Source organism: Emys orbicularis, chromosome 4 (assembly GCF_028017835.1).
Source record: "Emys orbicularis isolate rEmyOrb1 chromosome 4, rEmyOrb1.hap1, whole genome shotgun sequence".
Classification (NCBI taxonomy): domain Eukaryota; kingdom Metazoa; phylum Chordata; order Testudines; family Emydidae; genus Emys; species Emys orbicularis.
This window is the reverse complement of record NC_088686.1, coordinates 5189595-5217175: the sequence shown is the minus strand read 5'-3', so window position 1 is coordinate 5217175 and position 27581 is coordinate 5189595. Positions and strand designations below refer to the sequence as shown.

At 46.4% G+C, this 27581-nt stretch overlaps 1 protein-coding gene across 2 annotated transcripts in view; it reads left to right on the top strand.

Annotated features, from left to right (window-relative positions):
* MDGA2 (MAM domain containing glycosylphosphatidylinositol anchor 2) overlaps window positions 1-27581 on the top strand; it is a 631329-nt gene that overhangs the window by 357345 nt on the left and 246403 nt on the right. For both annotated transcript variants that reach the window (XM_065403864.1, XM_065403863.1), the window contains exon 6: window positions 6156-6425. In XM_065403864.1, coding sequence (XP_065259936.1) covers window positions 6156-6425 — 270 coding nt within the window. The remainder of the gene's footprint in view (window positions 1-6155; window positions 6426-27581) is intronic.

Below are 27581 nucleotides of genomic sequence, written 5' to 3'. Positions count from 1 at the left end.
GAGGTGGTGGAATCTCCATCCTTAGAGGTTTTTAAAGCTCGGCTTGACAAAGCCCTGGCTGGGATGATTTAGTTGGGGTTGGTCCTGCTTTGGGCAGGGGGTTGGACTAGATGACCTCCTGCGGTCTCTTCCAACCCTAATCTTCTATGATTCTATGGAGCATGTTAAATGTGGAACTATAATGAGAAATATTTTTTTTTTTACTTTTGATTTCCCTGTATTTTCTTTGAATATCAAATTTCCAGTGGGATTTTTTGACAGCCTTAAATAACTATCATGCTCTACATAGTAACTGACCTTTGGATGAAAGTGCAAACTTGACTGGCAGACATAACTTGGGGTAGTGTTTTCATGTGTCTTTGCTTTTAATTGTTCAACTGCCTGCTATGTTCTTTAGACCTCAAAGTGCTTGGATTTTTAAAGTGCCTTTCAGGTGAAAAGAAACCTATGTAAACATTGACGCGGTCCAAATGGTGTACTCTGGGAAAACATCTTTTAGCAACATAAGTAATAAAATCTATAGTAGAAGAATGAATTAGCTGCTTGCTGTCACTGGAATATGCTTCTTTTCAGATGACATTCCCGACTGGGACCTTGTTCAAGTTCTCTTCTGTGATGAGCATGTAATTACTTTAAGCTTGAAAACATGTTTTTTGAAAGTCTAATTTTTGAATGCTGATACATAATGTAGCTGAGAATAATATTGTAAATTGTATTTATTATTTCAAATGGAAAGTAATACTCAACCTTTCAGAGAGGTTTTTTGCTGCTGATGCCAAATGGAGGTAATCCTTATGCTGTTTTCTCTCCATAAACCAATATTACTGTTTGTTTTGCAGCTGTATTAGAGGCCCTAGCTGAGATAAGCACCCCGTTGTGCTAGGCGCTGTACCAGACGTATAGGATATAGGAACATGGGAATTACCATCAGACTTAAGGTCTGTCTCTGATAGGACCAGTACCAGCTGTTTCCGAGGAAAGTGCAAGAGCCCTGCAGTAAGATGATGTAGGATAATCTGTCCCCCGTGTTAGGTCTCGGTCTCGATTAGTTGAAGCCTGGAAACTTGAGGTTTAATATCCCTTCCATATCATTTTTGCCATGATTACTTCTAATAACGCTGCATATTCTTGTCAGTCATGTGAATGGCCAATCCATTTGATAACCTTGCTGAGTTCTTGGCCTCAGCACCTTCCAGTGGCAATGAGTTCCACAGTCCAATCACACAATGTGTGTAGTCAGAGACAGTCTCTGCCCCAGAGAGTTGAAAATCTAAATAGATAAGGCAGACCATTAAAGTAGTACTATCCCCTACTGAGGGGCTGAGAGAATAAAGGGTAGATTTTCAAATGTTTTTAGAAGCCCAAAGTTGCAGGTAGGTGCCCGGTGGGATTTTCAAAAGCAATGAAATCAATTAGAGTTTGGCACCTCGGCTTTTTGAAAACCCCACTAGGTGCCTATCTTCATCAAAACCCTTGGGAAAGCTGGCCCTGAGTGACTTGCCTAAGAATTGGAATTGACCCAGATCTCCTGAGACCCAGTCTAGTGCCTTCACCATGAGACCATTCTCCTCCCTACTTAAAAGCATTGCGTGTCCAACTCATGGACAAGAGTAATGGGATGGGGCTCTAGTCCTGTGAGGGGCTGAGCGCATAGGCACTCAACACCTAGCAAGACGTGCCCCCTCCTCTGGTGCTCCTTTGACTGCCAAATGGAGGAGCACTGTAGGAGAAGTAAGAGGGCCTTTCCTGTCTCCAGTGGAGAAGGGTCACTGAAGCCCCAGAGTATGTCACGGGTGTACAGTTGGCGGCTCTTTTTTCACATTACATTAAAAAAGAAACCAATGGAAATTAAATTGCACAAGCCAAAACTCCGAGTTCAGGGTGAAGCTGTGTTCTCAGCCCTCTCTGACACGTCCAGGGTGTCTCTAGAAAACAGGCTTTCTCCCACTCTCCTCGCTGTCGGTGTCTAGCAGTGAGAGCTTTTCCTCTGCCTGCCTCCATTCTCTGGGGAGCCCTCCCTGCCCCCAGTAATTCCCCGCAAGTCCATCTCTCTCTCTCTCGAAGCGGACAAGCAGAGCGCAGACCAGGGGCAGGCACTCCCTGCTTTTCACCCTGACACATGAAGAGCGCTCGCTCCCGTGACGAGAACCCCTCTCCCATTCTTGGCCGGGTGTGTCCGGCGGTGCGTGGATTCCTGCTGACTGGACTGACTGAGTGAGAGGAGCAGGTTGTGCTCCCCGGGGGTATGGCAAGCCTCATGCTGCCAGCAGTGCTTCAGGAATAGCAGGAGATGGGCAGGTTTGGAAGGTGGGGAAGGTAATTCCATATCCCGCCAAGCACCGTTGCTAATCAGCTTATCCCCAGGCCAGAACCTGGCAGCTCTGCGGTGGGGTTATATCCAACATACTGTATAATAGACCAAATTATGCCCTCCATTGCTCCACCGTAGAGCTAGCGTAACTCCATTCAGTTGCAGGTGCTGATTCACCACTGCGTTACCATACAGTGCTAGGTAGCGTTGGAGTCCGACAGACACGGAGAGCACTGGAGTGGCCTGTTGATGTCATTGTTGCTTTGCGTTCATCCCCCCATTTACATCACAGAGCAGAATTTGACCCGGGGGTGCTCCAGGATGGTCTCAATGAAGGCTAGACCTTTAGCACGACCTCCGAGTTTCTTGGCTGTCTTGACTGTAAAGCAGGCCTTTGAAGCTAGTATTCGAACAAGCTTCTGGATTTGGGTGGAATACATTCTAGCTGAGTCAGCCGTGTAGTGTTAGCAGAAGCCAATCACCGTCTTCAAATCAGGATTTCCATGTACGTGTTATTTTGAATGCTGGGATGAAAGGGTCGTATCACAGCATTTTTGTCCCATCAGTCACTCTGTGTCTCTCTGTCTGAAGCCCGGCAGGGGTCTCCTTTCATCTAAGGGATGATGAGGCCATTATGGTAACAGCAGCAGTCATTTGGGTTGACGTTGTCGAAGCTTTCATCTTGTGTTCTAAGTCGTGAAGCATCAGCTGCGGTGCTGCTGTTCCCGGTCTGCGACTGATGTGTAGAGAGAGTAGGGCAGAGGCAGTTCTTTGCACGGGTCCTTCTGGAGCTAACGTTCGCCTCGGCACGTAAAGGAGAATGGCGGTGGTCAAGCCACACCAATATTGACTGACACCCAACTGGTGCACTTCCAGCTCCAGGGATGAATTCTAGCAGGGCGCTGCATGGAGGTACCTGCCTGAAAAGCTGTGCTCAGCATTGTGGATTGGGAGGTGCTCACTCCGATTCTCGCTTCTGCCCCCAAAACATAAGACCAGCAGTGACAGGAGTAGAAGAGGTACAGAGTCAGGGCTTGTGATTCTCATGTATGTACATGGATGTCTCCTGACACAGCAGGACCCGAATGCTTGGCACTCTATGGACGTCCCAACTGGCTAGTAACCCCCTTTGTTCCTCATCTCCTGCTCTCCCCTGGACCTGCATGCAGGTCCCACTGCCCAGCCTCACTCTTCCCCACCCACCATGCATCTCTGCATTCTCACCTCCCTCTGCTGCCAGCTGCCCATCCCCTGTCCACTCAACCATGTGGCTTCCCCTTCTGTTATCTACTCCCTCCCTCCTTGCGCTTGTCTCCAGTGTCTCGTCTTCCCATAGGCATCACCACTCCCTCCCTCAACAGGCCCTCCATCTCCGTGACACTCTCCACTCTCGGATAAGCTCCAATAACCACCCTTAGCTTTAGTCAGCCCTTGATAATTTGGGAAAGTTGTAATCAACTGAAAACAGGGTCTTATAATGGAAAGTGTTGGGCAACCTGAACTCAGGAGGCTGCAGAAAGGAGCCATTCAGAGACTCCACCTGGTAGGAGCGGCAGCAGCCAAAGCAGGGACTGGTGCCCCTTTTAGCTGATCCCTTCCAAAATAACCCCCCGACCTCCCCAAATTGTGGAATTAACACCACATTCCCACCATCACATTCTTCATGCTGCTTGTGTGTCCTACCCCTTCCTCACCCTGTGTCTGTCTGGTCTGTTTAGACAATCTTGTCTCATTGTTTCTTGTACTTTCCACTCTGACTATAGCCACTTTTGTCACTTGTCTTAGATTTGAAGTGCTTTGGGAGAGGTACCATCTTTGTATAGTGCCTGGCACAGTGGGGTCCATTATTGGGGCTGGAGATGCTGCTGCTTGTGCTGCCTATAATACTGCCCTGGAAGGATTAGATTTTAATAGGGAAAATGTCGGTAAACATCGATTTCACTGTTCACATGCAAACCAACAAAAATATTTCCATTTCTGACCATCTAAATATGCAGTTAGGCAAAGTAAGGAAAAATGGTGCTTAAGAACTTAGAGTTTGATTTAAGGATATTGTCTTTGTAGATTTTGACATGTGATGTTGACAGTTTGTGCTTTAATGGGGATAAAACTTCCTATTTTTTGAATCTCAACATCTGCTGCCCTTCAATAATTATTGTCTGACCCTCCCAGGAGTTCCTACAACTGTGAAATTGTAAATTGATAAAAAGAGAAAAAAATATGAAAACCCATAATGTTGCACAGTGAAAATTTAAATTGGAAAAAAAAAAGCTTAAAAATAAATTGATATCTGTCAAAATTATTTAAAAAAATAAAAATCCAATTCTGCCAAGCCCAATTATGATGTTCCTTTAATATTTATGTAGTTAATTTCTCCAGATCAGAATAAAAAGCCCTCTTCTTTCGTAGATAGTAGCTTGTGATACCGAGGATCTGAGCAAGATGTTGCTTTCCAAGCATTTTGCACAGGATTCCTCCTGTGCAGTGCCATTGTTGGATGGAATTACCCTTCATAGCCCAGTAAGAGGGGTTTAGAAATCAGTGCGGCACTTCTGTGGGCGAGACTGCGCCCGTTGGCACAGCCCTGAGCAGGCACAGCTGCGTTGCCCCAGAGCAGATCAGGGGCTGACCTGTGACTGCCCTGCTCCAGAAGCAGGGGAATCTGCTTCTACTCTGTACTGCTGGAGCGGGTGAGCAAGCACATGACTTCACCCATGTGCCTGCTCCTTGCACCGGCCTCTCCCCACCCACCTGTTCCAGAAGGGGGTCAGCGGCCCTGCTCTCCTCCATGTGCCGTGAGCTGCGGGCCGTGTAGCTGTTCAGGAGAGTAAGGGGGTGCCGTGTGCCCCTTTGCTCCCCTGTGCAGATGCATCAAGCAATGGTCTTGCCCAGCATGAAACGTTTTGTTGTTTGTTAAATAACTGCCAGCCCAGATTCAGACATGGCGGGCCCGGGGTTTCAGCGGGTGTCTTGTAGAGGAAGGGTGCTGTTCGCTGGCAGGAGTTGGAGAATGGAGAAGGCTGCGCTTTCTGGGTTGAATAACAGGAATGCTATTAACGAATTCCCCTCAGCGCTGGCCTACACTAGAAAGCGAGGCTGAGCCAGCTATGTCACTGAGGGGTGTGAAAAGTTCGCCCCCGTAACAGACATAGTTAAGTCAGCCTAGGCCCCAGCGTAGACAGTGCTAAGAATTCTTCTGTCAACCTAGCTACTGCCTCTCGGGGAGGTGGACTCACTCCAGTGATAGAAGGATCCCTGTGCCGCTGGAGCATTTCTAGACATAGGCTCCGTATTTAAGATCCAGTGCTCTGGGCATCTCTCTCTTAAATTAATCCTTGCAAAAGAAACCATAGACACTGGGCTGCCTGTAAGTAGGTCTGCCTCGACCCCTGCCCTCCACAACGACTCTGGTGGGTTTGCAACATTCCCAAATCTGCACTTATGTGGGCAGTAAGTTCCAAAATCGAGGCCCCCTCTCAGGGTGTGTCTGCTCTGCAATCACAGGTGTAGGTGCACCTGAGCTACGTCCCACCTAGCTAGCTTGAATAACAATCATGCTGAAGCCCCTTGTGCACATACCAGGGTTCCAGGTGGGCTTGTACAGCCCATGTTGATGCAGCTTCCTGGCTATTGCTATTCAAGCTACTTAGATCAAAGGGTGTGTCTACCTGTGCTGCAGTCACACCTCTGGCAGCTATGTAGACATGCTCTCAGAGAGCACCCGGCCAGCAGCCCCTCTGGTTTATATCTAGCAGCTCTGCTGACCTCAGCTGGTGTGGTGTGCCAGATACAGAAATCACACTGTCAGCCTCCGAACAACATCTCTCTTAAACCTTTTTTCCAGCGTCTCCGTCAATTAAGCTCCTGGTGGACGACCCCATAGTGGTGAATCCCGGCGAGGCCATCACCTTGGTCTGTGTGACGACGGGAGGCGAGCCGGCGCCCACGCTTACCTGGGTGAGATCCATTGGAGCCCTTCCTGAAAAAACCGTGCTGAACGGCGGGACCTTGACGATACCGGCCATCACTTCGGAGGACGCCGGCACGTACAGTTGCATCGCAAATAATAACGTGGGGAACCCTGCAAAAAAGTCCACCAATATCATTGTAAGAGGTAAGTTGGGATCAGATGCTCCTTTGAGGGCTATCTCTCCTTCATTCCTCTTTGGCAGGGTGGCTGCCTGTAAATTTGTGTTCTACTGTGCCAAGCACGGTGTTGGCCAATTATAACAACATACGGAATAAATTAGTACTGGATCAATGCCATTTCAATGGAGCTTTAGGCACACCATGGCATGGGGGGCTCTGTAGTCCAGCCCTGAGGGCCTGCCAAGGGATAGCAGCTGGGGCCCCACTTTTCTGCCCCCTTGGAAAGGGAGGACAAGCAGCCAGAGGCCTCCAGTCCTGTTGGATGCTATCTGTGGGCAGGTTGGCTGGACCTTCTGCATTTTTCTCCAGCCACACTGGGGTGGTGTTGGCAGGAGCCCCCAAGAGAGCAGTTCTTGGAATTAACACCCCACTGAGATCCATGGGATAGTCACCCGCTAGCCTGTTGCTTCAGGCTTTCTGCAGATGTCACCAGGGTCACATGTTCATTCTTTTCTTCATGCCCACGAGGGTGGGAAGCTTACTACCTTGGGGGTTTACCTGAAAGCTGATATTTTGATGTGATAATGTCTGCAAGTGCTGGGGCCTGTTGTATTGGAATAAATGGGCGAACAGTGCTTATATAACTTAGTTACTGGCTAATATTAAACAGCGCCACACAAGGTTTGGGGTTTGGTCTATAGAAACTTTAGCTTGCTTAGTACTCTGGTAAACACGCCGTTTGCTTTTGTAGCTAAGTAGTTTTTCTCCCTAAAATCTTTAATTTAGGGTGCACCACAGGAGTGAGAGGCGAAATAGCTCATCCCCTCATTATTTTGTTATTACTTAGGCTTAGTTTTTGACACACCAGTTTTCATTTACTGATTTTTAATTTGCCACTTTTTTGGATTGCTAGGCACAATTTTACCACCGTTTTTGTGTTATTTTAGTAACTCTTTTTCTTTGGATGAATTTAGATTGAGGGGTTATAACTTTTTTTATTAATATTTGATGTTCTAGGCTACTATGACGTTTTATGAATTGACACTTACTTTCTAAAGGTGACTTTACAATTAGGGTAAATTTATAGCCCAGTTATTACAACGGGCCTGAGTCCATGGTACCTACAATTTAATCCAGATAAGGGGACAATGAAGAATATGTGCCCAATAATTACTCCTAGGAGAAAACTAAATCTGCATAGTCGTGTTGGCTTGCAGCGTGAGCCTGGGTTAACCACAGAGATATGGCTGATTAGTTTGAAGGAAGATTCCTATTGGCCGGTAGGTGGATTAATCTACCTGAACCAAATAGTTCAGTTGAAACTAATTTTCTATAATCTAAGCTGCCAATGGTACTGAAACATAAACTCCCACACACTGGGTGCTTTTAGTAATAACTTGTGATTCATCATACTGGGGAGAAACTGCTGTGTAAGGAGCAATGGCGTGATTATTTCATGAGAGCATGGCCTCTGTGTGCTCCTTAGTGCCCGACATGTTATACTTTCCAACAGGCCGCTGAAGTAGTATATTTTGTTAGGGAGGTCCGGGAGAGAGCATAGCACCAGGCATCTGTCGGAGTTTGTCAGGCTATTGAAATGGCGTTATTTGTAGCATAGTTCCATTGGAATCTTTTGACATTCGGCTTAAAGCTTTTATTGGCGGGAAGCAAAACTGCTGTGTTATTTCCAGAATCCAGCATCCACAGTCATCCGCTGTGATGTACAACTGGAATCAGACGGGGCAATGAGGATGTGCCTGGAACGCAGGTTTGGAATAAGCCAAAGGGAAGGAAAAGCTTTTCATGGAAAGAAATCTCGATCTTTTCATTGACCCCAAAAAGCAGCACTGGAGGCTCCAGAGCAAGAGCCCCTGGCTCCCCACAGAAACAAAGGTCATGAGTCATAAGATAATCATACTCTGCTCGGGCATTTTTATTGATGGGAGCCCAGGCCTGGGAAAATAGCATTAAAAACGTACATGGGTTTTGCTTTTCTAAAAAGCCGCCTGGTCCAGTTCAGTCCTAACTCAGTCAGGAGGGGGGAAGAAATCACCAGCACCCCAGCAAACGACAGATCAGGCACAGCCCCCCTCAAGGCACATAGATGAAGAGCACAAAGGGTTGCACTCGTAGCTGCAAGCCACACTCCTCAACGGGGGCTGTATAGGCACAGCAACTTGGTGGGAGGGTGCAGCTGTGGCCACCTTTCCTTGGAATGGGCCAACTTCTGCTGTTGCTTGTAGCCTTTCCTGCCTTTCCACCTCTAACCTAGGTGGTTGATCAAGGCCATTCGCTGTATGGCTGCACGAGAGATGGGGAGAATGCAAGAAGACCTGGGTGAGGGAAGCGGTGGCCAAATTACTAGATCAGCTTGGGCTGTGTGTGTGTGTGGGGGGGGGGGTGCGCTAAGGATTTAATTAGCTTGTTAACTGCAAGAGTAGAAAAGGAGTGCAGTAAGGAAGTGCAAGGGGAGGAGGAGAGAGAGAAAGGCCGGCAGGGCCAGCGTAAATGGGGAATCTCTGCCTGGACAGATGTCTTTCTTCTCTTAAGATTGTAAGACACAGTGAATAGAATTGCTGCACAGGACGGTAGGAGGGTGGTGGTTGTTAAAACACACAGAGTACACCATGGTGGTTACAAACTGGCGGTGTCAGAGCCATATGTGAGAGGACAGGAGTGGAGGGCTGCACCCTGTCACAAGGGGGGGCTTATCCAGGCACTGCCTTATCCGTGCTCATGGATAACGGAATGGTGGGGGGCTGATGCAGAGGTCTGGCTGTCTGGACAATGGAGGAGACCCTGCAATGGCTCGTAGAACAGGAGGAGATGCAGAAGACTCTGCAGGTCTCCCAGTAGTCCCACCACCTGGAGAAACAGTCCTTTATTTGAGAGCAAGCTCGCGTACAGCAGCAGCTACTCCAAGGTGCAGTGAGTCCTGCAGTGGGGAATGGCAGCCGGGCACAGGCAGTAGGGCCTCCGGGACCTGGGCTCTGCAGATGACCCGACTCATTCTTGGTCACTGTTGAAAGAGTAGCTGTGGCTGAAGGCTGAGAGAAGGGAACCTCGGCCCTACGGCTCGCACCCTACTTGTCAGGGGAAGCTCAGGCAGCCTACGTGGCTCTAAGTGACGAGCGAGCACTAGACTATGATGTGGTTCAGGCAGCCTTCCTAGAGCGGGGGTGGGGGCTTATCCACTGAAAAGTAGCCACAAAAGTTTTGGGCTGTTAGATGTTATGGCCCTGGGAGTTTGCCCAGAAACTGATGGACTGGGCCACTCGCTGGTTGAGGCCAGACACTCTCATTGGGTGAGATCATGGATGCAGTAATTTTAGAACAGTTCCATCAGGAGAACACCCAGGTATGGGTCAGGACGCATTAGTTGGTCATCCTAGATGCTGCGGTCAAACTCACAGAAGAATTGGTAGAGGCGGACATCCCCAGGAAAGAGGGTTGATAATTCCAGGGACCAGTCCGGGTGAGAATGGTTGGAGAACCCCTGGCTGGAAAGGTTGCAGAGAAGAGGGAAGAACCTAGGGGGAATCTGGCTGGGACTCGGAGTATTGTCTGTTATGAGTGTGGGCACCAAGTACACATAAAAAGAGACTGCCCCTAGATGGGATGTGGGTTTGCAGAGTACTGTGGTTGGGCAGAGCCTCTTGGGCATGGAAGGAAAAATAAATGAACTCCTGTTTCTGTGACGGTGGGGATGAGGTGTCAAAGGGGTCTAGCGGGCACTGCCTCAGCCTGTTCACTGGTCAAGAAGAAATTGGTGAAGCCCCACTGGAAGCTCTTGCAGCCTGATCGCATCCATAGGGATAAGAAACTCTGCCCTATGGCTGAGGGACCCTGGAGGTTCAGGGTAGTGGACACGTCCCACCCCATCATACTTGGCACAGACTGTGGCTAATTACTAGATGAGCCTGGGGTGGGGAGAGCTAAGGAGCTAATTAGCCTGTTACGTGCAAGAGTAGAAAAGGAGTGCAAGAGGAGGAGAAGAGAGGGAGAAAGGTCATCAGGGACAAGTTGAGTTAGAAATAGACTCTCCTGAGTGAGGAGTTCTTCTTTGAGTGCTTGTTCATGTCAGTTCCAATCAGGTGTGTGCGCACACATGTGCACCGTAGCCAGAAGATTTTCCCCCTAGCAGCATCTGTGGGGTTGGCCTGGGCACCCTCTGGAGTCGTGCCATCATGGTGCCCAATAAAGGGCCCTGCCAACCTGCCAACCCCTCAGTTCCTTCCTACCACCAGTGATGGTAGCTGGAACTTCTCCTTGCTCTGGCTTCAGTAAGCGGCTTAGCAGTACTTTTAGTTTTCGGTGTAGTTAGTTAGTTCTAGGTGGTTAGTATAGCATAGTTAGTTCACTTATAAATTTAAGGTTACGGGGTTCCCCCCGACCCCGTTTTTCTCCCCCCTTGTTTGTCACGGGGGCATGCCATGATCCCTGGGCTTCAAGACTTGCCAGGACTGCGTGAAGCACATTCCTAAAAGTGACCCCCACACCTCCTGTGTACGGTGTCTGGGCAAGGGTCACCAAAAAGACCGCTGCAAGATCTGTTGAGAATTCCGATCAAGAACTCCTAAAGAGAGGGACCAGCGGCTTAAAATCCTTCTCATGGAGGCAGCTCTCCGACCTCAGTTGGATCCGGGGGCCGGGGATCCCACTCCCAGTACGTCTCCTTTGGTGCGGAGCGCTCTGGTGCCCTCCTCGAGAGATCCGGTGGAGAAGAAAGACACTGCCAAGGAGGCTCGGCACCATCATGGAGCATCTTGGGGGCACTCCAGCCTTCGGCACCGCTCCCAATCGCTGGCGCAGAAGAAGATGACGACGGAAAGAGGCCAACCCCCCTTGGCAAGATCCAGGGACCAGCCATCAGTGAGTCCTCAGTCGGGCCAGACTGATTCTGATGATGAGTTTGTGGGGGTTGTTTGACGGCATGAAGTGGGGTTTCAGGAAAGATTTATTTTAGGTTGGGGTCCCCAATGAGTACGGGTTGTAGTTGTTTGATGATAGCCGATATAGGTTCCAGTGTGGGGTGGTAGGCGACAACTAGGGGTCTGCGGTCAGAGGGGATTTTATTTCTGTATTGAAGCAGGTTCTTTTGGAGTATTTGGGTGGCCCATTCCATGATGCGATCTACTTCTCTGGTGAGGAGTCCTTGTTTGGTGAAGACAGTTTTAAGTGTGCTAAGGTGTACATCCCAGACTTTCTCTTCGGAGCATATTCTTTGTTATCGGAGTGCCTGGCTCTAGATAACAGGTTTCTGGGTGTGTTTGGGGTTGTTACTGGATCTGTAAAGGTCAGTGTGGGGATCTGTGGGTTTCTTGTATATAGTTGTCCGCAGGGTTCCATTGTTGAAGATGATTGTGGTGTCCAGGAAGTTGATGTTCCATAGGGAGTTTAATGGATGTGTCACTGGGAGCTCTACTCACTGCTGGAGTGTCTCCTTTTGGCTGAGGCTGAGGATTAGCTCTGCTAGTCTAACACCCCTTTCTGCGGGGGCTCTCACTCTCTCCCAATGGCTCCCTCTTTGTGGCTCGGCCCTCTGGCCAGGTCACTTCAGTTTTCCTCTTCCAGGGGCAGGTTTGTGTAACAAAAAGTCTCTCTGTCCTGACCATCCCAGGCAGTCTTCCAATTCACTGGCCCCCACTGGTGCCACTTCCCCAGTGGCTGGTAAGGGAACCTGGCCCCTTCTCTGGGTTTCAGCCCAGGGACCCTACGACCATCAGCTAAAGCCTACACTGTCCCACATCTTGTTCCTGTTTCCCAGGACTGCTTCCTACACTGCCTGTATTAGGTTCATTTTCCACCCTCCTCTGGGTATGCCCTTCCCTCTGGGCCAAGCTCCCTGCTCTCCCTAGCTTCAGAGAGAGTGACTGCTGGCCTCCCTATAGCCCCTTTCTGCCCTCAGCTACCTGGCTTTGTACCAGCCGGGCCTTTTTCTGTCCAGGTGAGCTTCATCCTTTAATAAGTCCTCATTACTCCCTGGGTCCTCCTCCAGGTGCAGTTCAGGTGGTGTATTGGCCCACCTAGCCACTTTAACCCTTTTAGGGGCTGGTGTGGGATGAACACCCCATCATGGGATTGGTGGTGGCGGTTGAAGATGTGGTTGAAATTTGAGGGAGTTTAGTTAGTCTGTCCAGAGGATGAAAATATCATGGATGTCTCTCAGATATATCACTGGTTTCATAATTCATTTGTCCAGAAATTCTTCAAGGTGGCCCATGAAGAGCTTGGCCTACTGGGGAGCCATCCTAGTACCCAGGGCTGTTCCCATAGTTTGGACAAAGTGTTTGTTGTTGAATGACAAATTGTTATGGGTGAGAATGAACTGGATGAGTTTGGTGATATGTTTGGGGTGGATGTCGGAGTGTTGTCCACACAGCAGAGAAAACCAGGAAAGAAAGTGGCTGTGAAATCCTTAACAAATATCACATCTGCCACAATCTCTCCAACGCCGAGAGGACAGCTGTACAGTCCTTGAAATCCAACCACTAGATAGTGATCAAACCAGCAGACAAAGGGGGCACCATCATAGTCCTCAATATATTAACATGGCCAACCAACAGCTCTCCCACTCCATATACTATAAAGAACTCAAAGAAGGCCCCACACCACAATTTATCCAGGAAATTTAAGCATATCATCAATTCCTTCCCCAAAGAACTCCCAAGAGAAACTCTACAACCTCCTCTCCCATGAACCCACTGCTGGGACCTTCTACATGCTTCCCAAAATACACAAACAAGGGAACCCAGTCAGACCCATCATATCTGGCCCTGGCACCCTTCCTGAAGGAATATCAGGACTCCTACAAACTATCCTCAAATCACTTACCACACAAAGAACCAGCTACAACAACACTGTGTACTATATTATTTTATCAGTTTATTACCCGCACATTTTTATTTGCGGGCTTTTTTGTTTGTATAAAAGTTGAATGAATTTTCCCTCTCCATGCCATTATTAATTTGTTTACCCCTCTTTCCATCTGTGCATGCAACGGAATTATGCATTTCTGTTGAGAAGAGAATAGGCCAACGTGTCAATTACAGCTTTGATCACATTTAATTAGAATTTTCTTTGTGTGAGAATCATACAATTCATTTTGAAAGCCCTCTCGCTTGGTGGGTTTTTTTTTTGGGTCCCTATAAAGTTGTTACATCTGTACCACAAAAATAATATATTTTCTCCTTAGGGCTTGTCTTCACTACCGCTGCTGGTCGATTTAAGCTACACAATTTGAGTTAGTAGTGTAACTCAAGTCGACGTAGGTTAGGTCCACTTACCACAGGGTCCATACTACACTATGTCGACGGGAGACGCTCTTCCACTGACATTGCTTCTGCCTCTCATTGAGGTGGAGTACAGAAATCGATGGCAGAGTGCTCTGCCATCAATTGAGCATGTCTTCACTAGACCCGCTAAATCGATGCTGCTGCCTCGATTGCAGCAGCGCCGATTTATCTCCGTAGTGAACACAAGCCCTTAGTGTGTGTGTTCATAACTCCTTTTGAATCAATGGACGTTATACTGGGGATGCGATAGATCCTCACATACAGAACCTGCCGCAGGAGTTATCATGAAAATTGTACAATAAAGTACCATTCCTAAAAGATAGTATTTTCCTAGTCAAGCCTTAAGCTGACAAAGTCAGCTCCCTTTGTTTCCCTACTGCCAGGTTTTCATGTTAGTGCCATTCCCTTGCAGCAGTCAGATAATGTTAACAAAAATTTTGCTGAGATGATAAAGAGAAATTGGTTTGAGTACTGCAGTGTCATTCCTTAAGAGGCACAGATACCATGCAATATCTTTCATTCCCTCCTTTTTGCTCTGAACAAGAGCTCACTAGAGACAAATAAATGACTTGTTGAATTGTGTTTTTACTGTTGGAGCAGCTGCCTCTATAACAAATCCGTGTGCTGTTTACCTGGCAAGATCACCACTTATTGAGAAAGCTGGCGAAATACAGACATTTCTCCGAATACCGTTAATAACTCATTCCAATCTGCCTGATATCCCAGTATATGTCATTCCTTCCAGAGAATATTCTAATGGGGTCTGGGTCAACAAAATAATTCAGGTTTCATCAGGAGTGGCCAAAACCCAACTCTAATTATGTAAGTTTTCCTTCCAAGTATCTTTTATAGATTAATTAATGAGCTTTAGAAATGGTCCTCAGGCTACATTTGCAGAGTTGCATTAGGATGCTGGTGGGTGTTCTCAGTGGTAGCATTTTCCACTTCCTCCTCTCATAATCCCTGTGACTGAAGACCATTGATTTTTAAAATTAACCACTCATAAAACATTTCTAGATTAAACCCTGAAAAAGTGCATGCAGCTTAAGGAGCTTTGGACTCCTTCCGTTCACAGTCAGGAAATTTCTGGAAGGACAGAACTTAGCCACTTTTCTCACAGATGTAGACCTGTGGACTATCCTTGGATCACCTGATGATTACCTGTTCTGTTCATTCCCTCTGGTGCACCTGGCATTGGCTACTGTTGGAAGACAGGATACTGGGCTAGATGGACCTTTGGTCTGACCCAGTATGGCCATTCTCATGTTATCCTTAGTGCAGTATACACATGCAAGTGCCTTTTAACCCATAGAATTCTTGGGATGAGCATAGGCCTACCAAGGGAAGGAAATGTCAACTGAGCCCTGATCTCTCTGCTCCTCTACCCCCAGAGATGCCCCTTCCTCCCCTCCTTTGTAATAATCCTGTCTGCTGTCCTTGTCCCCGAATTCCCAGATTGAGGGAAGTGATTATTCCCATCTATTCAGCACTGGTGAGGCCACACCTGGAGTATTGCATCCAGTTTTAGTCCCCTCACTACAGAAGGGATGTGGACAAATTGGAGAGAGTCCAGAGGAGGGCAACAAAAATTATTAGGGGGCTGGACCACATGACTTATGACGAGAGGCTGAGGGAACTGGGGTTATTTAGTCTGCAGAAGAGAAGAGTGAGGGGGGATTTGATAGCAGCCTTCAACTATCTGAAGGGGGGTTCCAAAGAGGATGGATCTAGACTGTTCTCAGTGGTGGTCGATGACAGAACAAGGAGTAATGGTCTCAAGTTGCAGTGGGGGAGGTCTAGGCTGGATATTAGGAAACACTATTTCACTAGGAGGGTGATGAAGCACTGGAATGGGTTACCTAGGGAGGTGGTGGAATCTCCATCCTTAGAGGTTTTTAAGGTCAGGCTTGACAAAGCCCCGGTTGGGATGATTTAGTTGGTGTTGGTCCTGCTTTGAGCAGGGGATTGGACTAGATGACCTCCTGAGGTCTCTGCCAACCCTGATATTCTATGATTCCCCATGAAGGGCACCAGAGCAGTTCCACCCATTCTGCAGCCTTCTCCTCTGAGCTGCTTGCCACCTCACTGCGCAGAGCTGTGTGGTTTGCAGTCTAACTCCACCCTGCTCTGACCTCATTTGCCCTCTTAATGTGTATGGCTGCCTTTCTCCAGGATGACACAACGGTCAGGAACTGGCAACAAGTGCTAGTGGGATCTGGCACGAGAACTGGCCAGGAGAGGACGAGGGGAACCTTTCTCTTTCTACCTGGGACATGGCTGATCAGGACTGCTTCACCCTAAAGCCCTAACCTGGTCCCACCTCCCAGAACCATTCAGTTCCCCAAGCACGGCACTTCCTGCCTTCCCCATACCTCTAGGTAACTGAATAGTCTTTAAGGTGTCAAGTATCAGAGGGGTAGCCGTGTTAGTCTGAATCTGTAAAAAGCAACAGAGGGCCCCGTGGCACCTTTAAGACTAACAGAAGTATTGGAGCATAAGCTTTCGTGGGTGAATGCCCACTTCTTCAGATGCAAGTAATGGAAATTTCCAGAGGCAGGTATAAATCAGTATGGAGATAACGAGGTTAGTTCAATCAGGGAGGGTGAGGTGCTCTGCTAGCAGTTGAGGTGTGAACACCAAGGGAGGAGAAACTGCTTCTGTAGTTGGATAGCCATTCACAGTCTTTGTTTAATCCTGATCTGATGGTGTCAAATTTGCAAATGAACTGGAGCTCAGCAGTTTCTCTTTGGAGTCTGGTCCTGAAGTTTTTTGGCTGTAAGATGGCTACCTTTACATCTGCTATTGTGTGGCCAGGGAGGTTGAAGTGTTCTCCTACAGGTTTCAAGTATCAGAGTGGTAGCCGTGTTATTCTGAATCTGTAAAAAGCAACAGAGGGTCCTGTGGCACCTTTAAGACTAACAGAAGTATTGGGAGCATGTTCTTACCCATGAAAGCTTCTCACTTCTTCAGATACAAGAAGTGATGTCTTGCATCTGAAGAAGTGAGGTTCTTACCCATGAAAGCTTATGCTCCCAATACTTCTGTTAGTCTTAAAGGTGCCACAGGACCCTCTGTTGCTCCTACAGGTTTGTGTGTATTGCCATTCCTGATATCTGACTTGTGTCCATTTATCCTCTTAAATCACCTACAATTTAGTGCTCTGAGTTATCAAGAGTCCTGTAGTTGCTGAGATGCTATTAGCATGTGTTCTCTGGAGCTCTGTGCACTTGGACCTGGATCTGCCCCTGCTAAACAGGACTGTTTGGTTTTCCCTTCAGGCTAGATGTGAAGTTTTCTGCAGGGCTGCACTGTCTGAGATGAGACTTAACCAGGTTACACCAAACCTGTGTCACTGTCAACGCCGTCGCTGGCATGCATGTGTGCGCACACGCGTGTGAGATGCATGCCAGATATAACAAGCCTCTATCACGTGTTGGTATATTGCTTCCAATCCTTCATCCTCCTTTGTCTGCATTGGCTTTTATGTCGGCTTTAGATTGGGGCACAAATCTTGCTTTCTGATTTGTCTCCGAAGTGCTGTAAAAACAAAAAAAACAAAACAAAAATAAAACATAGGAAGATGTGTGTGAGTGAGGAGGGAGGGGGAATTCAGTTCCCAGCTCTGCCACGGTCTTTCTGTGTGTGAACCTGGGCAAGTCACATAGTCGCTCTGTGCCTCAGTTTCCCCCCTCTAAAATGGGGAAATAGCACTGCCCTACCTCACAGGGTGTTGTGAGGATAAACACAATAAAGGTTGCTAGATATTCTGATATTACAGTGATAGAGGCCATATAAGTTCCATAGATAGGTAAGGATTCAAGGCTTGATTTTCAAACTAATTAGGAATTTTCCTTACTTCCATTTTGGGAAGTCCCAGCTTGAGATGCCTCAAAGGGGCCTGATTCTGAGAGCTCAGGTGCTCAGCGCTTCTGAAAATCAGGCCTCTTTAAGGTGTCTCAACTTGGGCACCCAAAATCCCTGGTGACTTTTGAAAATCTTGCCCTGGGGGTACAAGTCCTCCAAAGGGATTTCCAGAGACAAAGAGAAAAGTCTCTTCCCTGGTTCTTCATTACTCGTCTGTGAAGAGTGAAAGGTTTTTGGTGATACAAACCTTGAAGATTATTCCATTCACCATTAGGGCAAAAATGCAAGGTAGCATTCCTGAAGGACATGTGGGCATGGTATTATGCAAAAGGAAGAGCCAGAGGAATCCTTTACCGGGCTGGCATGATCACACAGATTGGTGATATGGTCTGGAAGTGTCTCAAATGTAGTGCTCGCACCAGCCCAGATAATCACTACATCCTTTTGCAAGTATTAGAATGATCAGGAGAAAATGGGTCAAATAGCATCTTTTACTTTAAAGGCAAAGAGAGTTTTGTGGCCGCTCTGTTTAAGTGACTTTTGAGTCTTTCCTGTGTGAATCTGTTTCACAAAACCTGCAATCCGTTTTTTTCCAAGAAGTGGAATTCCCAATTGACTGTGTTCAAAAACTGACCCATGCTTTAATGAGCACACAAGCGTTTGCCAAGCATTAGGATTTTGAGCTATATACATCACATCCAAAGTGCCCAAGGTTAAACGGGATAGCAGAACAAACTGTTCAGACTGTCAAAAATACACTCAAGAAAACACAGGTGGATAGCTAGCATTATTGGAATCACATGCCCTGTTACTAAGGAGTGGATGGCTTAAAATGAGTTTTGCTGCTGTAATTTACTTAAACCAAATAATAATCAATGGTTATCCACTCCCAGTATCTGGCAGTCAGAGGTTTAGGGACACCCAGAGCCTGGGGTGGCATCCCAGACCATCTTGGCTAATAGCCATTGATGAACCTGTCCTCCAGGAACTTATCTAGTTCTTTTTTTGAACCTAGTTACAATTTTGGCCTTCACAACATCCCCTGCTGCCTTTTAATTTCACGGGGTGATCCCTCGTTCTTCTATTGTGTGAAGGAGTAAATAATACAACTTTATTCGCTTTCTCCACACCTGCCATGATTTTATAGACGTCTGTCATATCTCCACTTTTCCAAGCTGAACAGTCCCAGTCGTTTTAATCTCTCCTCATACAGAAGCTGTTCCATACCCCTAATCTTTTCTGTTGCCCATCTCTGTACCTTTTCCAATTCCAATGTATCTTTTTGGAGATGGGGAGACCAGAACTGCATGAAGTATTCAAAGCATACCATGTATTTATATAGTGGCATTATGATATTTGCTGTCTTATTATCTAACCCTTTCCTAATGGTTCCTAACATTCGGTTAGCTTTTTGGCTGCTACTGCACATTGAGCAAATGTTTTCAGAGAACTGTCCACAAAGACTCTAGGATCTCTTTCGTGAGTGGTAACTGCTAATTTAGACCTCATCATTGTGTATGTATAGTGGGGATAATATTTTCAATGTGCATTACTTTGCATATTTCACCATTGAATTTCATCTCCCACTTTGTTGCCCAGTCACACAGTTTGGTCAGATCCCTTTGTAACTCTTCGTAGTCTGCTTTAGATTTAACTATCTTGAGTAGTTTTGTATCATCTGCGAACGTAGCCACTTCACTTTTTACCCCTTTTTCCAGATCATTTATGAATATGCTGAACAGCACCAATCCCAGTACAGATTCTTAGGGGTCCCTGCTATTTACCCCCACAACTTTACATTGGCTATCCACCAGTTATCTGAGACAGAGGATGATTTAAGCAATAAGTTACGTACCACTGTTATTAGTTCTGCAGTTTCACATCTGAGTTCCTTCAGAACTCTTGGGTGAATACCATCTGGTCCTGGTGACTTATTACTGTTTAGTTTATCAATTTGTTCAAAAACCTCCTCTACTGACACCTCAGTCTGGGACAGTTCCTCAGATTTATCACCTAAAAAAATGGCTCAGGTGTGGGAATCTCCCTCACATCCTCTGCAATGAAGATGGATGCAAAGAATTCATTTAGCTTCTCCGCAATGGCCTTGTCTTCTTTGAGCGCTCCTTAAGCACTCAATCATCCAGTAGCCCCACTGGTTGGTCAGCAGGCTTCCTGCTTCTGATGTACTTTAAATAAAAACTCTGTTAGTTTTTGTGTCTTTTGCTAGATGCTCTTCAAATTTTGTCTTGCCTAATTATATTTTTACACTTTATTTAAGAGTTTATGCTCCTTTCGATTTTCCTCAGTAGGATTTGACTTCCAATTTTTAAAAGATATCTTTTTGACTCTAATCACCTCTTTCACTTTGTTGTTTAGCCGTGGTAGCATTTTTTTCATCCTCTTACTTTTTTTCTTTCTTTAACATTTGTGGCATACATTGAATTTGAGCCTCTATCACAGTGGTTTTTAAAAAAAGATTCCATGCAGCTTGCAGGCATTTCACTCCTGTGACTGTAACTTTTAATTTCCATTTAATTAGCTTCCTCATTTTTGTGTAGTTCCCCTTTTTGAAGTTAAATGCTACAGTGGTGGCCTTTTTTTATATTCCCCCCCCTACAAAGGTGTTAAATTTGATTATATTATGATCACTATTACTAAGCAGTTCAGCTATTTCACCTCTTGGACCAGATCCTGTGCTCCACTTAGGACTAAATCAAGAATTGCCTCTCTCATTGTGGGTTCCAGGATTAGCTGCTCCAAGAAGCAGTCATTAATAATGTCTAGAAATTTTATCTCAGCATCCCGTCCTGAGGTGTCGTACCCAGGCAATGTGAGGATAGCTGAAATCCCCCGTTTTGACTGAGTTTTCTATTTCTCTAGCCTCTCTAATCTCCCTGAATATTTCACAGTCACTATCACCATCCTAGTCAGGTGGTTAGCAGTATATTCCCACTGCTGTATTCAAGCACGGAATTTCTATCCATAGAGATCCTATGGTACACTTCGATTCATTTAAGATTTTTACTCTGTGCTTTCTTTCACATATAGTGCGAAACACTCCCCCCCCCCCCCCCCCCCCGCACGACCTATTCTCATTCCTATACAATTTGTACCTTGGTATTACCATGTCCCCTTGATTAATTCCACCAAGTTTCTGAGATGGCGATTCTATCAATATCCTCATTTAATACCAGGCTCTCAAGTTCACCCATCTTAGTATTTAGACTTCTTGCATTTGTATACAAGCCCCTGTTCAAGGCAAAGATTGGGTCTGGGTTTAAAAAGCCATAGCAATATTAATTATCTAGCACCAGCATCCCAGAGCAGCTAGTTGTCTTCTTTCACAGAGACTGTTATGTGCTGCCAGTCTGAAAAGTGATGTGGCAGCCCTGACATACATAGTCATTGGCTGGCATCACTTTTAATGCTGAATGCGGGTTGTTAAACTATGCACTTTAGCAGTCTCCCTTTACAATGCTGTGATTTTCTGGGGAGCTGGCAGAGGGATCCTTTTGCTTTTTCCTCTTTCTGCGGTCTGTGAAGGTCTCAGCTTCAGCCTGATTTCATGGCTGTGGAAAGCTCAAGTCCAGGGCAAAGAGCCATACTCATAACAGGCGTATCTACCCAGAACAGACACACAGGCCACCATCCACTCCCTAAGGGACAAATGAGCAGAACCTCACACCTTGATTCTGCAGAAAGGTGCAGACCGTCTGTAACTCCCCTGAGCGCAGTAGGGTTTGAGGGTGCTCAGCACCTGGTAGGAATGAGACCCTACTGGCTTATTTTGCGTGTGTGGGGGAATGAAGTGGGGACCATGACTGTAGCAAGCATCACACAGTTTTTCAGTCTCCAGCATCTATGGTCTCCTTCGGGCTGGCTGGAAAACCTTCCGGAATTCTAGTTTGCAAAAAAAAAAAAAAAAAAAAAGAGATTTCAAAATTTGTGTTTGTTCTGATGTGGAATAAAAATGAGACTTTTAAACATTTGCTGTGGGAAAAAAACACACGAGGGACCCTGCGGGAATAGAGCAGTGGTCAAGGTACGCACCTAGGTTCAGCTCCCTGCTGTGCCCGATTCAGAGCTTGGATCTCCCACATCCCAAGTGAGTGTGTAACCACTGGGCTAGTCTGGGGCGGGTTAGTCACTCTCTGTTCCTCAGAAATTCCATCCTGGACCCAGGAAACCTTTCCGCACAAAGTTCTCGTTTGGAGAGATTGGCATTTTCATATAAAAAATCCCCGACCAGCTCTCATTCTCCTGACTGTTGACAAACACATCTCTGCAACCGTGGTCCAGCCCACAAGAGGTTAGTGGTACAAAACCTCCTCTGACCTGAATTTACAAAATAAACCCCCCACATGTTGCTACACTCATGATAAGTTATCTGAGGTTTCTCATAAAAGTTTACAGCTCTAAGACTGAAGGTGTGAAAAGTGGAGCCTCGGAGTTTAATAAGTCCATTTATTTTTACTATCTGAAATTGCAACACCAAATGCGTTCTCTCACTCTGTCAGGATGTGGTGTATCATAGATAAGTTCATAAAGCAATTCCACATAAAAATCTAGATAGTTTATTGATTCTGCAGTTCTTTTCATCGGAACACCCTGGAACCTTTCTGTACAGACATTTTATTTCTAAATAATAGGTTGTTCCTGTTCTGTATCTGATTGTGCTGCCAGGAATCAGGATTTCTATAAAAATACTTTAAAGACTTGGTTCAGGAGGCAAAATTCAACTTGTGCCTTTTTCCTGAGCTGTTGCTCTTTCAGGCCTTGTCTTCACAAGGAAAATGTGGGGTTTGTTTTTACTCATGTTGGCTAAAACGTGTTAAATAGCATGCTAAAACCCTAGTGTAGACATGGCAATCGTTGTTTTAACACTTCTTAGCAGATGTTTACCTTGACCTGCTAACACACATTAAAACTACAAATGCCTGAACCACAGTAGGAAGAGAAATGGTCAAAAATGGAATTCCCATCCTGTGGGATATTCTGAGATTTCAAGATTTCATTTTGATCTGAACTGGGATGAAAAGTTGAGAGATCTGATTTTTTTCATGAAAAGACCTATCCCCAAATCTTGTATTTTGACTTCTTCAAAATGGGTTTGCTTTGATAAGCTTGAAAAAAAAATTTTTGAATTTGATTTTGAACTTAATGTAACATAGCAATCTAATATTTGTAACAATAATGTCAAAATGAAATGTTTTGACCGTATCTCAGTGAAACGTTTTAATAAGGCTGAAATGGTTCAATTTCGTCGAATGAGCATTTTCCAAAGGTAAATATTCCCCTGGAAAACTGTCAGCCTGTGCTAAGCAGGCTGTTACCATGTGTTAGCTAATGCATGGTTTAAACCCCCCCCAACAGCACGTTGTTTCCTAGTATAGACAAACCCTGAGGTACAGTTATGACTGCAAGCAGTTCATAGACTTTTCAGGCTACTAGGGACCATTTATGATCTCTAGTGTGGCGCCACATGTAACACTGGACAGAGAATTTCACCCGCCGAGTCCAGCAGGCCTCTTCTGCCTCAGCGTGTGGCCAGCGCACCCGCTGATGTCAAGGCGGTGCTCATCCTCTCTAGTCTGCCAGCGACGGCTGTGATGAGGAGACACTTTCATCAAAAGATGGAAAGCACAAAAACTATTGAGAAATTGAAAGCAAAACCTGAAAGTGCCCTGCTGAGCCCAAGAGAGAGAGGCCACACCCTGAGGGGTGGGTAGCACAAACTGGAACATGTAGGGCTGGAGTTCCTGTAACAGGCCTAGTGTAACAGTGTAACAGTGCCGCCCCAGTTTGGTCCTTCCTTCCCCCTGCCTGCATGGGAGGGGAGGGGTAAGCTGTGCCATCCCTTTTCCTTACTTTCCTCCAGCAGGTCAGGCTGGGATGGAGCTAAAATTCCCCTTGCTCAGCTGCTTGGAAGGTAGGTAGCAGCCTGCCCCTTTCACAGTGCCTGGCAATGCAGCTCGCCCACACTGCGGGGGAGAGCGGTCGCTGATGTATCCCCTTGCTCAACAACCAGGCTCCTGACTGAGCTCAGAGCGATTTGCATTTCAACAAGGCATAGAAATTACAGCAGTGCTGAAAGGTCTGTTTTGCATTCCCGCTTCCAAGCTGGACAGGTTAAAGGGGAGGTGGGTGATTAAGTGTGCTGTTTTTATACTGAAGGTGGTAGCAGGCGCACTGTATAACTATGCAGTATAATCCCCCACAGGAATGGTCAGGCAATTTCCAAGCGGCTCAGTCCTCCAAAACTGAGCCGCTGAGAGAGTACAAATGTCAAATACTTCTCGAATCCTGTAGCGAAAGTGTACCTCGCTGTGAAGAGCTACCCGGGTTATTAGCAGATTGCTAATTATTAGGGAATTGCATGACCAAAATCTATCTGAATTTAAATATACTCTGTTTTAACTTGATGATGGGACTTGGTGGCTTGGTTCTGCCCTGCCATACCAAAGTGCATAATGTCACACTTTCTGGAGGCTTAGCTGTATGCTTGGGATTATAAACTCACCAACCAATTGTATATGATTCTCAGCAATGGGCCTGTGATACCTGATGGCTGGAGCGAGGTCTTGGAGCCTGTCTGTGCAACGTGCATTCACACACGTGTTCCCATTGCATTCAGTGGGCTATTCACGTAGGAAAGGGCTGCCGAGCCGCCGCTGTTGTGCCGTATATGGTTAAAGGATAGCTTGGCCTCCCTTTCTGGATTGCTCTTAGATGTGAGCTGTCCTGTCTTGTTCCTGCCGGCTTACTTGATGTTTCTTGGGAGGCGTTGTGTCAGTTTGTCGTTTTGCTATGACTGTTTCCAAAATAGATTTGGTCATAGTCTTAACTAAGGTAAATAACAGGGACTGGATTCGGACACCCTTACTCCTGTTGAATAGCACCCTCCTCCACAAAGAGTCCCACTGAAGTGAAGGAGACTACCCATGGAGTAGGATACCCGTATCGGGGAGGGTATCAGAACGTGTCCTATGTGACTAGAATCCTTCGGAGTGTCCATCTGTTTGCTGTGCTGACATTTTTTTTGCTTAAAACGTTAACATAAAAAGGGAAACACAAAACAACAAAAATAACTGTACCATTTAGTATTCTCCCATGGCAACAAGAATGGTGACGATTGAGAAGCCGTTAGTCATATGTCATATTGTCAGAAAATTACATGTTGGACTGAAATTTCTCATGCCTGGACTCAACTCCCAGTGACTAATAATTTTGGAAAGTTTTACAAGAACCTGCATAACAATTTTGGAGTCATTAAACCATGGGATAAAAGCCACTTGTGGAGGAAGGAGCTATTCAGCAAACAAATGGTGGCAGAATAAAGCCCTTAATGAAATCTTTATAAGTAGAATGTGAACTTTCAATCCACTCCAAAGTATATTTTAATTCCAGCGCATTAGGACATAGGAGACTTCTTGGCGTGGGGACTAATCTTGTTTCTTTGCTTTGTAAGTTTTTGAAGAAAGGCAAACGTATGTTAAGTTTCATTTATTGCATGTGGGCAGAGTGAAAAGTGCAGATTTACAATACACTGCCTTTTGGCTTTTGGGGGAGTCATGCAAGGATATTTTTTGACAGATTTGGCACTAGAGGTGGGCTTTATAAAGGCATTGGCCCTGATCAACACCCAGCTGTAATGTATAACAAAGGATTTATAATTTGTTTGGCAAGTATGAAACCCATTGGGAATGACGTCAACTTCTCTTAATTGTTTCATTTAGATTCCAATTCTTGACTGGCTTTGTGATGAGACTTGCGAATTTCCAGTTTGTTTTCGTGATGGGCATTTTCCTGAATCCATGCTTGTGTTGCTGTTGCTTGCCCGTCTGGTGAACTGGCAAGCTAGAGTCTTTAACGTCTTAATAAAAATAACAGGAGTACTTGTGGCACCTTGCGGATACAGACTAACACGGCTGCTACTCTGAAACCTCTTTAACGTCTTAGTTTGTTTCCTTTCCTCGGCTTTGTGTTTCCAAAGGAGGCTGAATGCCTGATCAGTAAGCGAGGCAGGTGGTGACCTCGTCCTGCTGCTTATTGTGCAACACTTGTGCGTTAGTCCCCCAGATGCAACCCTGCTATACGGGTGTCCACCTGTTACTTCCTGTAAGCTTGTTTTACTTCTTCTCTACAACACCAAGGACAGGGGGGTTTCTATTCTGTTCTTTTACTGTCTCCATGGCTGAGGTGTCTTAGCACCTTCCTGTAGTGCCTGAAGCCACGTGACTAACATCCGATCCCTGATGTGGTGCTCTCAGTTACAGTAATACAAACAATAGTTAGAGAATTAATTGTCAGGAATCCAGGCCTGCAGCAGAGCTAGTCCCCGGGCAACCTAAGGAGCACAGCAGGCCTGTAACGGGCTGCCTGAATAGCTGGATCCCTGGAGTGGCTGGAAGAGTCACCAGACCAGCTATTAAACGTATCAGCAGCACTTCAGCAGCTGCATTCACCCACAGGTGTGATAGCTCCTGCTCTTGCCTGGGACCCAGACCCGTCTCTGTCTTGTCCCACTCCAGGTAAGCCAGGTCTGACCCTCTGTTCTGATTCCTGACCTCTGTGTTCGGCTCTGATCCCTGGCTCTTCTGGCCTTTGACTCTGGGTTCCAGCTCCGGTTCTTATCCTGGGCTCCCATTCCTGGCTACCAACTCCTTCTCTAACCACTAGGCCTGACTCCTGCTCCAACCACTAGGAACAGCCACCCATATCCCAGTCCTGTGACACTAATTACTAGGGATGGATCTAAAGCAGAGTCCCGCATTCCAAATGGGCTTTGCAATCTGGACCCAGATTTTGTGGCTGGACTCCATCTCTTAATGATCATCATTAATGATCTGGAGGATGGCGTGGATTGCACCCTCAGCAAGTTGGTGGATGCTAAGCTGTGGGGAGAGGTAGATACCCTGGAGGGTAGGGATAGGGTCCAGAGTGACCTAGACAAATTGGAGGATTGGGCCAAAAGAAATCTGATGAGGTTCAACAAGGTCAAGTGCAGAGTCCTGCACTTAGGACAGAAGAATCCCATGCACTGCTACAGGCTGGGGACCGACTGGCTAAGCAGCAGTTCTGCAGAAAAGGACCTGGGCATTACAGTGGATGAGAAGCTGGATATGAGTCAGCAGTGTGCCCTCGTTGCCAACAAGGCTAGCGGCATATTGGGCTGTATTAGTAGAAGCATTGCCAGCAGATCAAGGGAAGTGATTATTCCCCTCTATTCGGCACTGGTGAGGCCACATCTGGAGTACTGCGTCCAGTTTTGGGCCCCCCACTACAGAAAGGATGTGGACAAATTGGAGAGAGTCCAGCGGAGGGGAACAAAAATGATTAGGGGGCTGGGACACATGACTTATGAGGAGAGGCTGAGGGAACTTGGCTTATTTAGTCTGCAGAAGAGAAAAGTGAGGGGGGATTTGATAGCTGCTTTCAACTACCTGAAGGGTGGGTTCCAAAGAGGATGGAGCTCGGCTGTTTTCAGTGGTGGCAGATGACCGAATATGGAGCAATGGTCTCAAGTTGCAGTGGGGGAGGTCTAGGTTGGACATTAGGAAACACTATTTCACTAGGAGGGTCGTGAAGCACTGGAATGGGTTACCTAGGGAGGTGGTGGAATCTCCATCCTTAAAGGTTTTTAAGTCCCGGCTTGACAAAGCCCTGGCTGGGATGATTTAGTTGGTGTTGGTCCTGCTTTGAGCAGGGGGTTGGACTAGATGACCTCCTGAGGTCTCTTCCAACCCTAATCTTCTATGATTCCATGATTCTTCAATAGTATTGATTATAGATTCTCTTTCTTGTGGTTACACAGCTTAACCTGCCAGTAACGTACTCTCTCTCATTGTTTCCTTGTGCTCCCTGGTTGGTCTGTTGATATACACCTGCTTTCTTTTGTCTTATGCTTAGGATGTACGTTTTTTGCGGGCAGGCTGTGTTCGTACAGTGCGTCTAACATGGGTTCCTGGTCCAGGAGTGGGGCTGCTAGTTGCTACCACAACACAACAAATAAAAACATAAGA